Source organism: Echiichthys vipera, assembly GCF_963691815.1.
Source record: "Echiichthys vipera genome assembly, chromosome: 6".
Classification (NCBI taxonomy): Eukaryota; Metazoa; Chordata; class Actinopteri; order Perciformes; family Trachinidae; genus Echiichthys; species Echiichthys vipera.
In genome coordinates, this window is record NC_139831.1 from 11,594,867 (window position 1) to 11,606,277 (window position 11,411).

Sequence of the window (11,411 nt, forward strand, 5' to 3'; positions counted from 1 at the left end):
ATAACATCGTTTTGAAACTTGATATTGAAGAGTATTGAAGTTACTTTTGACAACCCTAGTCTTAGGTCTATGAGGTTATTTTGGCAACACATGCAGGCACAGGCTAGCAGTGATGTTGAATGTTTCCAGAGCACAGCAGAGAAGAGTGACAGGGAAAGGAGCGGCACGTGGTGGGCGAGACTGGGGAGTGTGCAGCACGGAGAGCTGACGGACAGGCCGCTGATGGATTAGGTGGTAAGCCTGGCAGAGGTCTGCCCTTTCTAGATGGAAGCCTGCCTGATGCAGTGTGGTGATTAAAAAATAAAACTGAAGTGTGGGGAGTGTGCTTAGGCTCTTGCAGCCATAAAGAAACGTTGCAGAACAGACGCATGATTGAGCAAAATACTTCACCAGATATGGACCCATGAGGCCAATATTCCAAAGATGCTTGCAAAGAAAACATGATACTGTGATGACTGAAGCAAGGGAATGATAGCGTAGAACCAAATGGAAAACAGCTACCTAAAAAGGTAGTATGTGGTAGTTGGGGGTGACAGCAATCGCTGCTGCATAATTCATGTGTTTGCTCTTGTGACTGCAGCAGCCGCCACATTGGTCAACAGTTTTCTATGGAATCTCTACATATTTAATTATTTAGATTTTTTCCAGTAGGATGTGTAAGGCCTTCAGTGGCACTATAATTTCTGTTGTAGTGCACAGGATGACAAATTGCTTTAGAATTACCAGCTCTTAGTTGGCATATTATAACCACAAAACTACTACCAAACAGTGTAAGGAGAAACTCAATTTAACAGCACAGAAATCGGTTTTACGCAAATACTTGCATTTATATTTATAATTTAATTTGGGTAAACCAGTGAAAATTAGTAGATATCCAGTTATGAACAATGCTCACTGTGTAGGCACAAGTTTTGGTTTCTATTAGCAATAATTCATTTATGAGTTATAAATAGAGATGCACCGATCCGATACCTGAATCCCATATGGACTAATTAGCTTGATCGGATATCGGATGAATGAAGCCGATCAAGCATTTGGATCCAGTCATTTCTTTTTTAATAATATCATACACAGCAATACGGTTACAGTGATCTAGTCACGTCAATTATATGCTTGCAACACCGGTTAGGGTTTTATATTACATTTTAAAATATCTGTTAGCAGTGCACTTTATATGGAAGTGGTATTTATTTATTTTTGCTACAAATGTACACACCGTTATTTGTTAATAAATAATATTAAGTACATTTATATCTGTGTTAATTTGTTACCTTTGTTTTAACAAGGCTATATGTTTATGTCAAGCCGGATGCCTTCACTCACATGGCATGGTATACAGTTCATTCATTCAACAGCAGTATCGGGTCGGTATCGGGTATCGGCCGATACGCTCAGTCCAGGTATCGTATAGGATTGGATTGGAAAAAAATGGATCGGTGCATCTGTAGTTAAAAACATTCTCTGCCTCAACAAAAATAGTTTCCTATTGATTGTCTGTGGAGAAGTGGTAGAGGAGTAGAATAGAGGAATAGTCTTCAGAGAAAGAAATACTAATAGTATAATAGGACATACAGCACTACAAACATAACCAAATAGCAATAATGGTCACTTAAGCCAATACTAATACTAAGAGTATTTATTATGTGCCAATATAAAGACCTGTCTGCTCGCCACATGTTGTGGCTTAACTTGGTCACAAACTTTCTCATTTTACAGATAAACAGTATACTAAAACATGTTTCTGAAAACAACAAGTGAAAATCACATCATTATTCCAGAAATAGACAATACAGTAACAGAATCTTGATTCATATTTAATCAGCGCTGCCTATTTTCACAGATCGAGCAGCCATTGACGTCAGATGCTGCGCCACTCTCACTAGTTGTTTTGTCGGTCGCAGTGGAGTCTGGCAGATGCCATTTGGAGCAGACAAGGAGCAACAGCTTGATGCAGTGGTACGTGACTTTTTCACAGAGCATCTGTCTCATAGTGCTGTCAGGATATAGAGACAATTTCACCAAATATAAAAAAAATAACATTTTTCATAGAAAGCTACCCGACCAGCTTTAAAGTTTTTTTTTTCTGTAAAATGTTGACAATGACAGTAAATCCCCAAGTAACACCTAGTTTTACTTAAATCAAAAATTGTTACATTTTTTAAAAAAACATTGAATTATAGTGTTTATAAACAAATGAGTCAATGGTCCGTTATACTGTGGACATGGATACACTGGCCAAGTTGTGCACCACAAGTTGAGGGTGTCACAGGTTGGGCTTAGTTTTGAGCTCCTCTGCAGTAGCTTTAATGCAGTCCTTCATGTTCTCAAATACTGAATTTTTAAATTGAGTCACATGTCTCTTTAATATACATTTCAAGTCCTAGCTACTTGAATGAAGACCTGTATTCACATACTCAACAATTAAACTGTCTGATAGGATGACATTGCTGCATTACTAGAGGTAAATGAGACTGTACACACTGTTATTGTAGACATTTTATCGTATCAAAACCTCAATGAGAGGCACATATACTGTAAGTTATGACAACGAGCCCTTATCCCCTACATGTTGAGTTATGGAACAACTTATCAAGAAAATACAAATGTGAAGAAATTAATTTTAATCCACTGTAAGAGGCCAGACTGTTTGCATTAGTAGCCCAAAAATATACTCAACAGCAATAACTCAGATTGAGATAGTAGCCTGGATCAGTTATCAATCAAACCTAAGCAATCACAAATCAAACTATGACAGTGCCACTACATTTAGAATGAGGAGAAACACAAACTGCAGTAAGCCCCATAAATAATAACAATACGATATGTTATTGATCCCTGCAGATTAATTCTGCCCCAGCCAGTCCAGAGAGGTCAGAGGTCAGGGTGAGCCACAAATAAGTGATAGGAGGAAACCCTACAGGACTGTGCATCTGCAGTAAGCCTGTATGTGCCCAGCCAAAGGTGATCTCCTGGATAAACACAGGCCTTAAGACACAAAGCTACCAAGCAGCCTTTAGAGTCCTACCTCAACAGATCCCCTTATGAGCAACCACTTAAGTCATGTCTATGTATCCGCATCCTCTTTCTCTGGCAAATACAACTGAGATGCAGTGGAAAGTCACTGGTGCAGTGAGGGTGAAGGAGTGAGGGTCCCAGCTGAATTAGAATGGCTGTATTATTAGACCCATGCTACTGTAGATGTAATTTGCTGTACACTTGTTATTTTGCTTTATTACTGCGGTCATCATTTTTAAAGTATTCCTGGTCTCTTCTCCTGCTTCATGACATGATGGTAAATTTCCGGTGAACAACACAATCCTAATCCCAATCTGGATGTGTGCTTGTGGGTGAATTGTGCCATACTTATTAATCACTCAAACTGCACTGAGACCTATTACACCTATTAACACCTATTTCTTTAATATTCTTGCTTTTATTTTATTGAAATATTTTGATTTGCTTGATTTTTAATTAATACTTTTTTTTGTATGTCAATTATATATTTTAATGTCATCTTATATGTGTTGTGTTTCTTTCCAGTGCTTTTAATGAATTACCTAGTTACTGAATGGTGCTATACAAACTAACTTCCCTTTTCAAACACTATAGTTGTATTTAAATCTGCACGTATGGTGACAACAAAGCTCTTTCTTTTATTGACATGTTACATTAAAAATGATGGAGTTCTTTTTCTGGAGACTTCTTCAGAAAACTCCCGAGGCCCCCCCGGGAGTTCCTTGACCCCTGTTTGGGGCAACGTTAATCGCAGCTTTGGCTAGCAAGTTACTGTTCTGTTACTTCCAGAGAGCTTCCGGCCACCGGCCTTCTTTCGGTAACAAGGTAAAATAGCCACTGAACTTGACTTCCAATCAATTCTCTAACACATTACAACGAAGTGAAATAGTCTTTACATACCCTCCGCCCGGCTACGAACATCAGACATGGTTCTCTGGACGGGCGGCATCTCTCCACACAGAGCCGGGCGACGGCACCTGTCAAACGGCCGCTGCTTGTTAGTTCTGCTCCCTGTGGCTTCTTCTTCTCAACCGTCAAAGAATTCAAAAAAAAAAAACGGCTAAAATACAACAGAAGATCCTCTCTCATGCGGATAGTACTGCTGCGTGTTTACTATGTACTGCTAAATGAGAGATACAGACGAGTTAAATATACAACACGTATTTCCTGGTGGTGGTGACAGAACCATGTCCAGGAGCACACACGGCTTCATGGATCCCCCAGCATCCCGGTTCACACGGCGGATTATAAACCTGAACGCCCTCGGTAGCAGGAGTGGACACGGATTTACCATAAACTGACGTGAGGGGGACGGTGCCGCTTCACATTATGGACCGTACCAACTTCAACCGCAGTGGGAGGGGGGGGCGGGAACATAATAACTATTCATTGCACCGTAACTAGGAAATATAACTTGTGAATTTGGATTTTTTCGAGTATATAAGACGAAAACAATGTGCTTGATTATAATCGGTAGGGCCAATCATGATTAAGACACAGATACGTTTGTATGGTGGTGTGGACGCCCCCCCTCCTGCAGTAGATGTTGTTCACAGCTTGAAGACAAAACAATAGTACATTTGGTGGGAGTTGGCTTATCGAGATGTAGTATTGTTTTTGTATAAAATATGGTTATTCATGTGTGTAATAGTTATTGTAATGTAAGCCTCCACTACTTAACGAACTAACATACATTATTACATGCTCAAACATTGGAAATGTGCCTACATACTGTATTTGGCATTATATTGACATGTCGTTATATGGACATGTTTTATGATATTGATATCTCTGTATATGGACATGTTTTATTATATTGACATTTCTTTATACATACTGTGACATGCATAATACTGTGGAATTATGCTGATTAATAGTTCAAACAATATTTAACTGATATGTAACTTGTATTTGGTTTTTGAAAGGAGAAAGAGAATTACATACTCACTGCGGAATAAGATACGTTTTTTTCTATGAAGTATGGCAACCTTTAATCAATTACATGGAGAATCTCCCATCTCATATGATTGACTGAATGTCTGACTGGTCTCTCTATTGTCACCGCACTAGTGTTATAAAAGACTATTATACTCTTACACGCTATTTTGGTTGTAACTAAAATATATACTTTTGAGATGTCTGTAGTGTACAGTATGCATTTGTGTTTTGAATATCCAAAATAAAATGTAAAAAAACTAGCTTACTAATTACTCTTTTGTTGTTGTTGTTGTTGTGTTATTGCTGCATATTTTATTCATGCACAAAGGACATACAGCACTATAAACACAACCAAACTTGTTATAAAAAGTTATTAAAAACGTGAATAATTCCAGAACGTCATTTTCATTTGTACTTTACATATAATGTCATGATACAGAGTTTGGAGCTGGCTGTGATGTCGCACAGGAGAGTTAACATCTGCACTGAGGCTGGGCGGAGAAGGAGTATTTGGTACGTTTAAATACCAGTAAACAGACATAAACAAACACATATTTAGACTGATGATCATGAAATCATTAATATTTTTAAAGGCAGAGTGTTTTTCAAGTCAGTGCCTGCATCAGTACAATATGAGCAGGGAGGTCAAAGCAATCACTTAGTGCACTCATGTGGGAGAGGGATCCCTATTAGGCTAGTGTATGTTTATATCCTTTATTTTCTTAATTTGGTTTGCCTTTTAGTTATTTATTAACCAGGGAGACTCCCTGCCTTTTAAAGAGAAGACTGCAGAGCATCAGAGACTAATTCATTAAAGGACCAGTCTAATATTTTGGAAAATACTCTTGTTTAATGCAGAGAGTGGGATGTCCAGACTTTTCTTTTACTGGTGGCCAAAGTGGCAAGAAGTGAACACACATCAGAAAAGTATTAATTTAGTCCACTATCTACTTTAGTTAACATTGTATTGTCTTACAGTTTCTTACATTCCTGTGTTTAAATGATTATGAAATAAATTGACCAATCACAACAAAGTGGCACTATACACATGTTATTCATATTGCCACATGCTTCCATCCTGTATTCTTTAATGTAATAATTACATTGTTATAATATTTAACTTTATTTATATAGCACATTTTATATTATGCAGAAATACAGCTCAAAGTTCACACACACAAGAATCAGTAGCACCTTTTTTGACCTTCTTAGATTAATCCTCCACACAAGTACTGGAATTAATAATGAAATGAACATGTTTTGATGTTTAATGTTTGATACATACTATGTGTATATTTTTTCTGACATTCTGGGCCTGGACATGTAGCTTCTGCTTAACCTTTCATCTCGACTTAAAGCATTTAATATCTAAATTTTACCTTGCATCACTAGTGCCTCATGTTAACTATGATGGTTCATACATCAGATATACATGCTTACTAAACATTTCTCTTTAAAGTGGAATCAGTTTAGCTTGACAGCAGCGATGTAGAGGATGTTCCCTGTGAGTGAAATTCATGTACATTGTGAAATTCGATAAAAATTCCTGGAAAGCTACTGACCACATAAATGGAATAAAGCAGTTGTAAGTAGACATTATCATTCACCATGTTCTTATTGGATTATTGTCTCATAATGAGCAACTGAAGATCTTATCCAGGGTGATTTACTCTACCTTACAGGTTTTATTTTATATACCAGATCAGTGTATCAGTGAGACATGAATCTGCTCTAACATGGACCCCCAGTTACCAAAAATAGGACACATAAAAAAGCAACACATATGCAAATATGAAGAAGAAAGCAGGTGACTGTCAGGCTGTACAGAAAATCAAAGTGTGTTCTCATTCTCACTGCAGTTGAAATGCAAATCACAGTAGGGACAGCATTTGTACAGCAGCAGCACCACTGCAGTTGCCTGAGAGAACTGCAGTGTTAAGGACACCGTTGTCTGATGTGTATATTGATCTGGTAGTGTTGTCATAATGTTGAGTGTCCTGCTTATGTGCATGTGTTTTTACAGAGTGATTCATGACATGTTCATGTCATATGACACTCTCAGTTAAAAGTGATTTATATTCCCTTTAAAATAAAATGTATTTACTTTTGTGGAGATTAGGGGAAAGGGAGATTATGCTTATTTGTGTATGAGCAGGGCAGTAGATGCTGGAAAGCAAATGTGTGTTCACATCTCTTTGAACAAAAAGATTTAGACTTAAGTGAGTTCAGAATAACAATGGACATGTTTTTCCTGTTTTTTTTAATCATAAGTGCAAACATAAGTCCTATTCTCGACATCCAGAAAAGGGCACACCAAAAACACAGAGAGATTGTGTTACATAGGAACTGAAGATTCACCACTTCCAAAAATAAGAAATGAACACCTGAACATCAACGCCTCCTCCTGTGCTTGCTAGAGACACATCTCTCCCAAAGATTTCCTTTCTTTCCCCCACTCCACCTAATTCAACATCAGCTTGCCACCACAGGGATTTGGCTCGTGTAGCTCCCACGGTTGCTAAGCAACAGTGACAAGAAGCCTGCCTCTTCGATTATGTGCGCATGTGTGTGTGCGTGTGTGTGTGTGCGTGTGTGTGTGTGTGTGTGTGTTTTGTGTTTTACAGCAGAGCAGTCCAAACAATGACTCATTCAACCAGCCGTAACAGTTTCCACGACTGTCAAAATCTGTGTCAGTTACAAAAAGCATGTGTGAGTGTTTTTATCAGTTTATTTGTTTTGTATGTTTATCAGATCCACCTTAAACCATTTCACTGATATTCTCTCCGAACACCTTTGTTCTTTGATACACTATTGCACTGTAAATATACCTTTTGTCAGGCTGTGATTAAAAGGCAAATAAAAGATCCAGAACAAAACATAACGTTGACACAACTTTACAGTCAGCTCCTTCTGTTTATTCCATGTCCACGGCTTGAATTAGCTATTGATAACAATAATTATTGCTGTTTATCATTCTAACTATTATTCCAAATTATGGGGTGTCCTGGAGACCAAGCGGTTAAGATTCCTATCAGTGTTTCTTGTCTATATATACAGTGTCTCTTTATAATAAGGGCAAAAATGTCAACAACAAAGAAAGTATTTTTTCAGTCTAATTTTTGATTCAGTTTTTGGCCTGCAATTAAGATTAAAGTCCTCCTACAGAAACATCAGACAAATATGTAAAAAAAATATACTTACATGATTAATATTTTGTTTAACATGGTTTTCCCACAAAAAAAGCAAAAAGAAAAAGAAAAGCTCAAAAGAGGCTGGAGGCACATACTCTTCTCCCTCATTGAGAAATTTTGGATCTGACCTTAAGCCCCGCCCACCACTGCTGCCATAGTTACGCTATGAAATGCCTCTGCCACAAATTGACGGGATTGGCTCCTTAGGTATGTGATGTATGAAACTCACTGAAGTGGTGGTCCATCCGCCTACTGATATCCATAGTTACAAATTTTGTTCTGATTTTCACTCTAGCGCCACCATGGGGTTAACATTTTTGCTTGTTGGTGAAATGCCTCAACTGTTGGAAGGTATGCCACATGATAAATTGTATTAAATTGGTAATTTGGTAGCAGAGATTAAAAAACAGGGAGTGACATGTATCTCCACATTGCAAAAGGGCTGTATGTATGTAAGTATGGCTCATAACTTCACTTAGTCAAAAGTGCCTGAAAAAAACCCAGATAATGAGAATGATCCTTGAACCTTTTCCGAACAGCCTCAACAACCTGCCTTTACAATCTTCCCGGTCATCTTCTCTACACCAGACTATGATGAGTTCACAGTATCCTTCAGTGATATAAAACAAAAGTCTGGCTGAGTAACTAGCCTTTAAATTATGATGTTTAAAAGCCTTACAAACATCATCCTGTATGGGAGCCCTTTTCCTCTGCAGGCAAATACCTAAAGCCACTTTGCTGCTGTTTAGAGAGGAAATACAAAGAGAAGAAGCAATGCAGCTTAAACCCTGCGACAGCTTTACTGGATCCTATCCCAGATGCTTTTAAAAGGGTATCCAGTTGACTATAGAGGATAAAGTACCAACTACTTCCCTTCCTGATATCTTTCCAGTACTGGAAGCTGCTGTTTTGAAACCTCTCCTGAATCTAACCTGGATGCTTAAGTGCTTAGCAATTTTTAATTTCTCTAAAGAGTCAATTCATTCCACATGGATACATTAAGTTGGCTTTTATGCTTACCACAGCACTAAGACAGCACTTACTTAATGTAAAATTATATGAAGATGTGAATATTTCTCATTTTTAGTGCTCAGACTCATGAATGGCTTTGATATTCTCAAGAAAATACATAGATACATTAGTCGTTTTCCTTCTCACTTGGGTCAAATAATTGTGTTATTAATTGTATCATGAATCATTTCTTCCTCGCTACAGACTGATGAAACCAAGCTGGTGGATGCAGCCATAGGGCCTGCAGCAGCATCCTCCATTCTTTGCCTACAGCTCTTGGGGGACCGATTGTGTAGCATGACATTTAGCTGTAATTGAATTGCACTCTGCCCCCTTGTGGACGTTGATCTGCAGTCAGGGAGGGTGATTAGGTTTGATGCCCAGCAAATCACAAATGGTGAGTCACTGCAGTCATTTAGCAAAAAAAACTCATCAGAATAGTTGATTAATGTGTGCAGATTTTTGTAAAAACCTGCACAAAGACACATTTCATGGTCTAAGATACCATTTTTTCTCAAGTCCTATGTGGAGTTCTATTCCGCCTTGTTACAACAACTCCAAAATGTACTGTCATATCATGAAGCCAACATACAAATCATGCTGGCAATCTATGAATACATCTGTTTATTCTATCTGCACAAAATTAAAACCATTCATCACCCTGCACTGTTTGACTTCTTCCACTCAGTCTCTGCCGAGCCAGGGAACAGCAGTGAAATTAAAGAGCGTTAAAGTATTAATCTTTTCAAATTGCTTTTTTAATAGCAGTTGAGGTGGCTGGCGATGTTACATTAGCACTACTGATGAGGAGGGCTGAGAGATAAGCTCTGCAGGTTGAACAGACTATCACCATCTCAGTGGTCTCTTTTCTAAATGTGCTAAAATTAGATAAAATTTCTGTTTAACTCAACGTGGCGTGGGTGTGTTTCACTGAACTCTAGATAAACATGTCCTGTACTGTCTTTACAGGAGGCATAAACAACATGGTGAGCTTGTTTTCACACATGTTTTATCTTCGTTAATTTATACTATATAGTGTCACAGGGGTTGTATCCATGTGAAGCCTTATTCTGGAATAAAACAGAACTGAAGAGGGTTTTAACCGAAACTGAAACTGAAAGTTAAAATCTATGGGGGGAGGGATGATTGAGGAAACTAATTAAAATGAAAATGATATGTAAAGCCCATGACTGATTTATTCCAATTATAAGAACAGTATGTTCAACTGGCAGGCAGAGTAACATAAGCAGCTTTATCCAGACACTGACTGCCAAATTGAAATGAAGGATCTCTAATCCGCCCAGGACCAGGACTGTACATAAAATATAATATTTAGCAGTAAAATGTTTATTTTATTTTCACGCACAACAGATATAGAGTATATGGAGGAATACAATGACCAAACAAGCAATAAACAGCAAGAAAACAAACAAACAAACAACAAGGTGTGGGGGTGGCAGCTGAGGTTCAAGCATTTAAATATATAGATTATCATCAAAGGCAGTAATGAGATCCATCCATTTCTTTATTGTCTTAGGCCACATTCTATTCATCTTACCTGCTGTATATTAGAAATGTGTTTTTCTAAAGCCAGAATCTAGAAAGATAGGAAAGAGAGACTTGGGGTGTGCCACATTTTGTAAAAAACAGCAACAAAAAACAGCAATAATACAAACCACGCCACAGTTGTGAAACATCCTAAATGTGTACTTGGATCAGTATTCAGGAACTTAAATTTTGAGCATTTTCATGCACATAAAGATATTATTCCCTCAGAATTCGTCTCTTATCTGATAGCAAAGAAGAACTTCTACCAATCGCTGGTTTGCAGCTCTTAAAACCGTCATGACCCTCTGCACTTGGCAATAGCCTACTTTTTTTACGGAGCTTTCCAGGTTTGATACTTTGATTTGAAATAACCGACACTGGTCTAACTCCATTAAGGACGCCCATCATTCACAGTAATGAGGTTTTTGGTGGTTTTGAAAGATGGGATTCAAGAACTGTTAAAGATAATTAGATTTAAAAGAAGGAAAAAACAGCCCAAGAAAAATTAAGTCGAGATTTAATAAACAAGTGATTAAGTACCCCCAGCTCCTCAGGCAGTAATTCCCATACACCCTGATGGTGTCTATCATAGGCTAAAGCAGTAATAAACAACGAGCCTTAACAGGCCATATTGTAATCGCTGTTGTGATGTCCTTATAATAAAAGACAGTTTAAAGGAGACTTAAGGTGACTTTGAATCAATAAGAC

The 11,411-nt window shown here is 37.9% G+C and overlaps 1 protein-coding gene across 4 annotated transcripts in view; it reads right to left on the minus strand.

Moving 5' to 3' along the window:
• atp8a1 (ATPase phospholipid transporting 8A1) overlaps positions 1-4,275 on the minus strand; it is a 109,202-nt gene extending 104,927 nt beyond the window's left edge. For all 4 annotated transcript variants that reach the window (XR_014593239.1, XR_014593240.1, XR_014593241.1 and 1 more), the window contains exon 1: positions 3,916-4,275. Coding sequence is in view for 1 of the 4 variants with exons in the window: in XM_083915399.1 (XP_083771525.1) it covers positions 3,916-3,964 (49 nt within the window). In the remaining 3 variants the exon portion in view is untranslated. The remainder of the gene's footprint in view (positions 1-3,915) is intronic.
• Between the last annotated feature and the right edge of the window lie 7,136 nt (positions 4,276-11,411).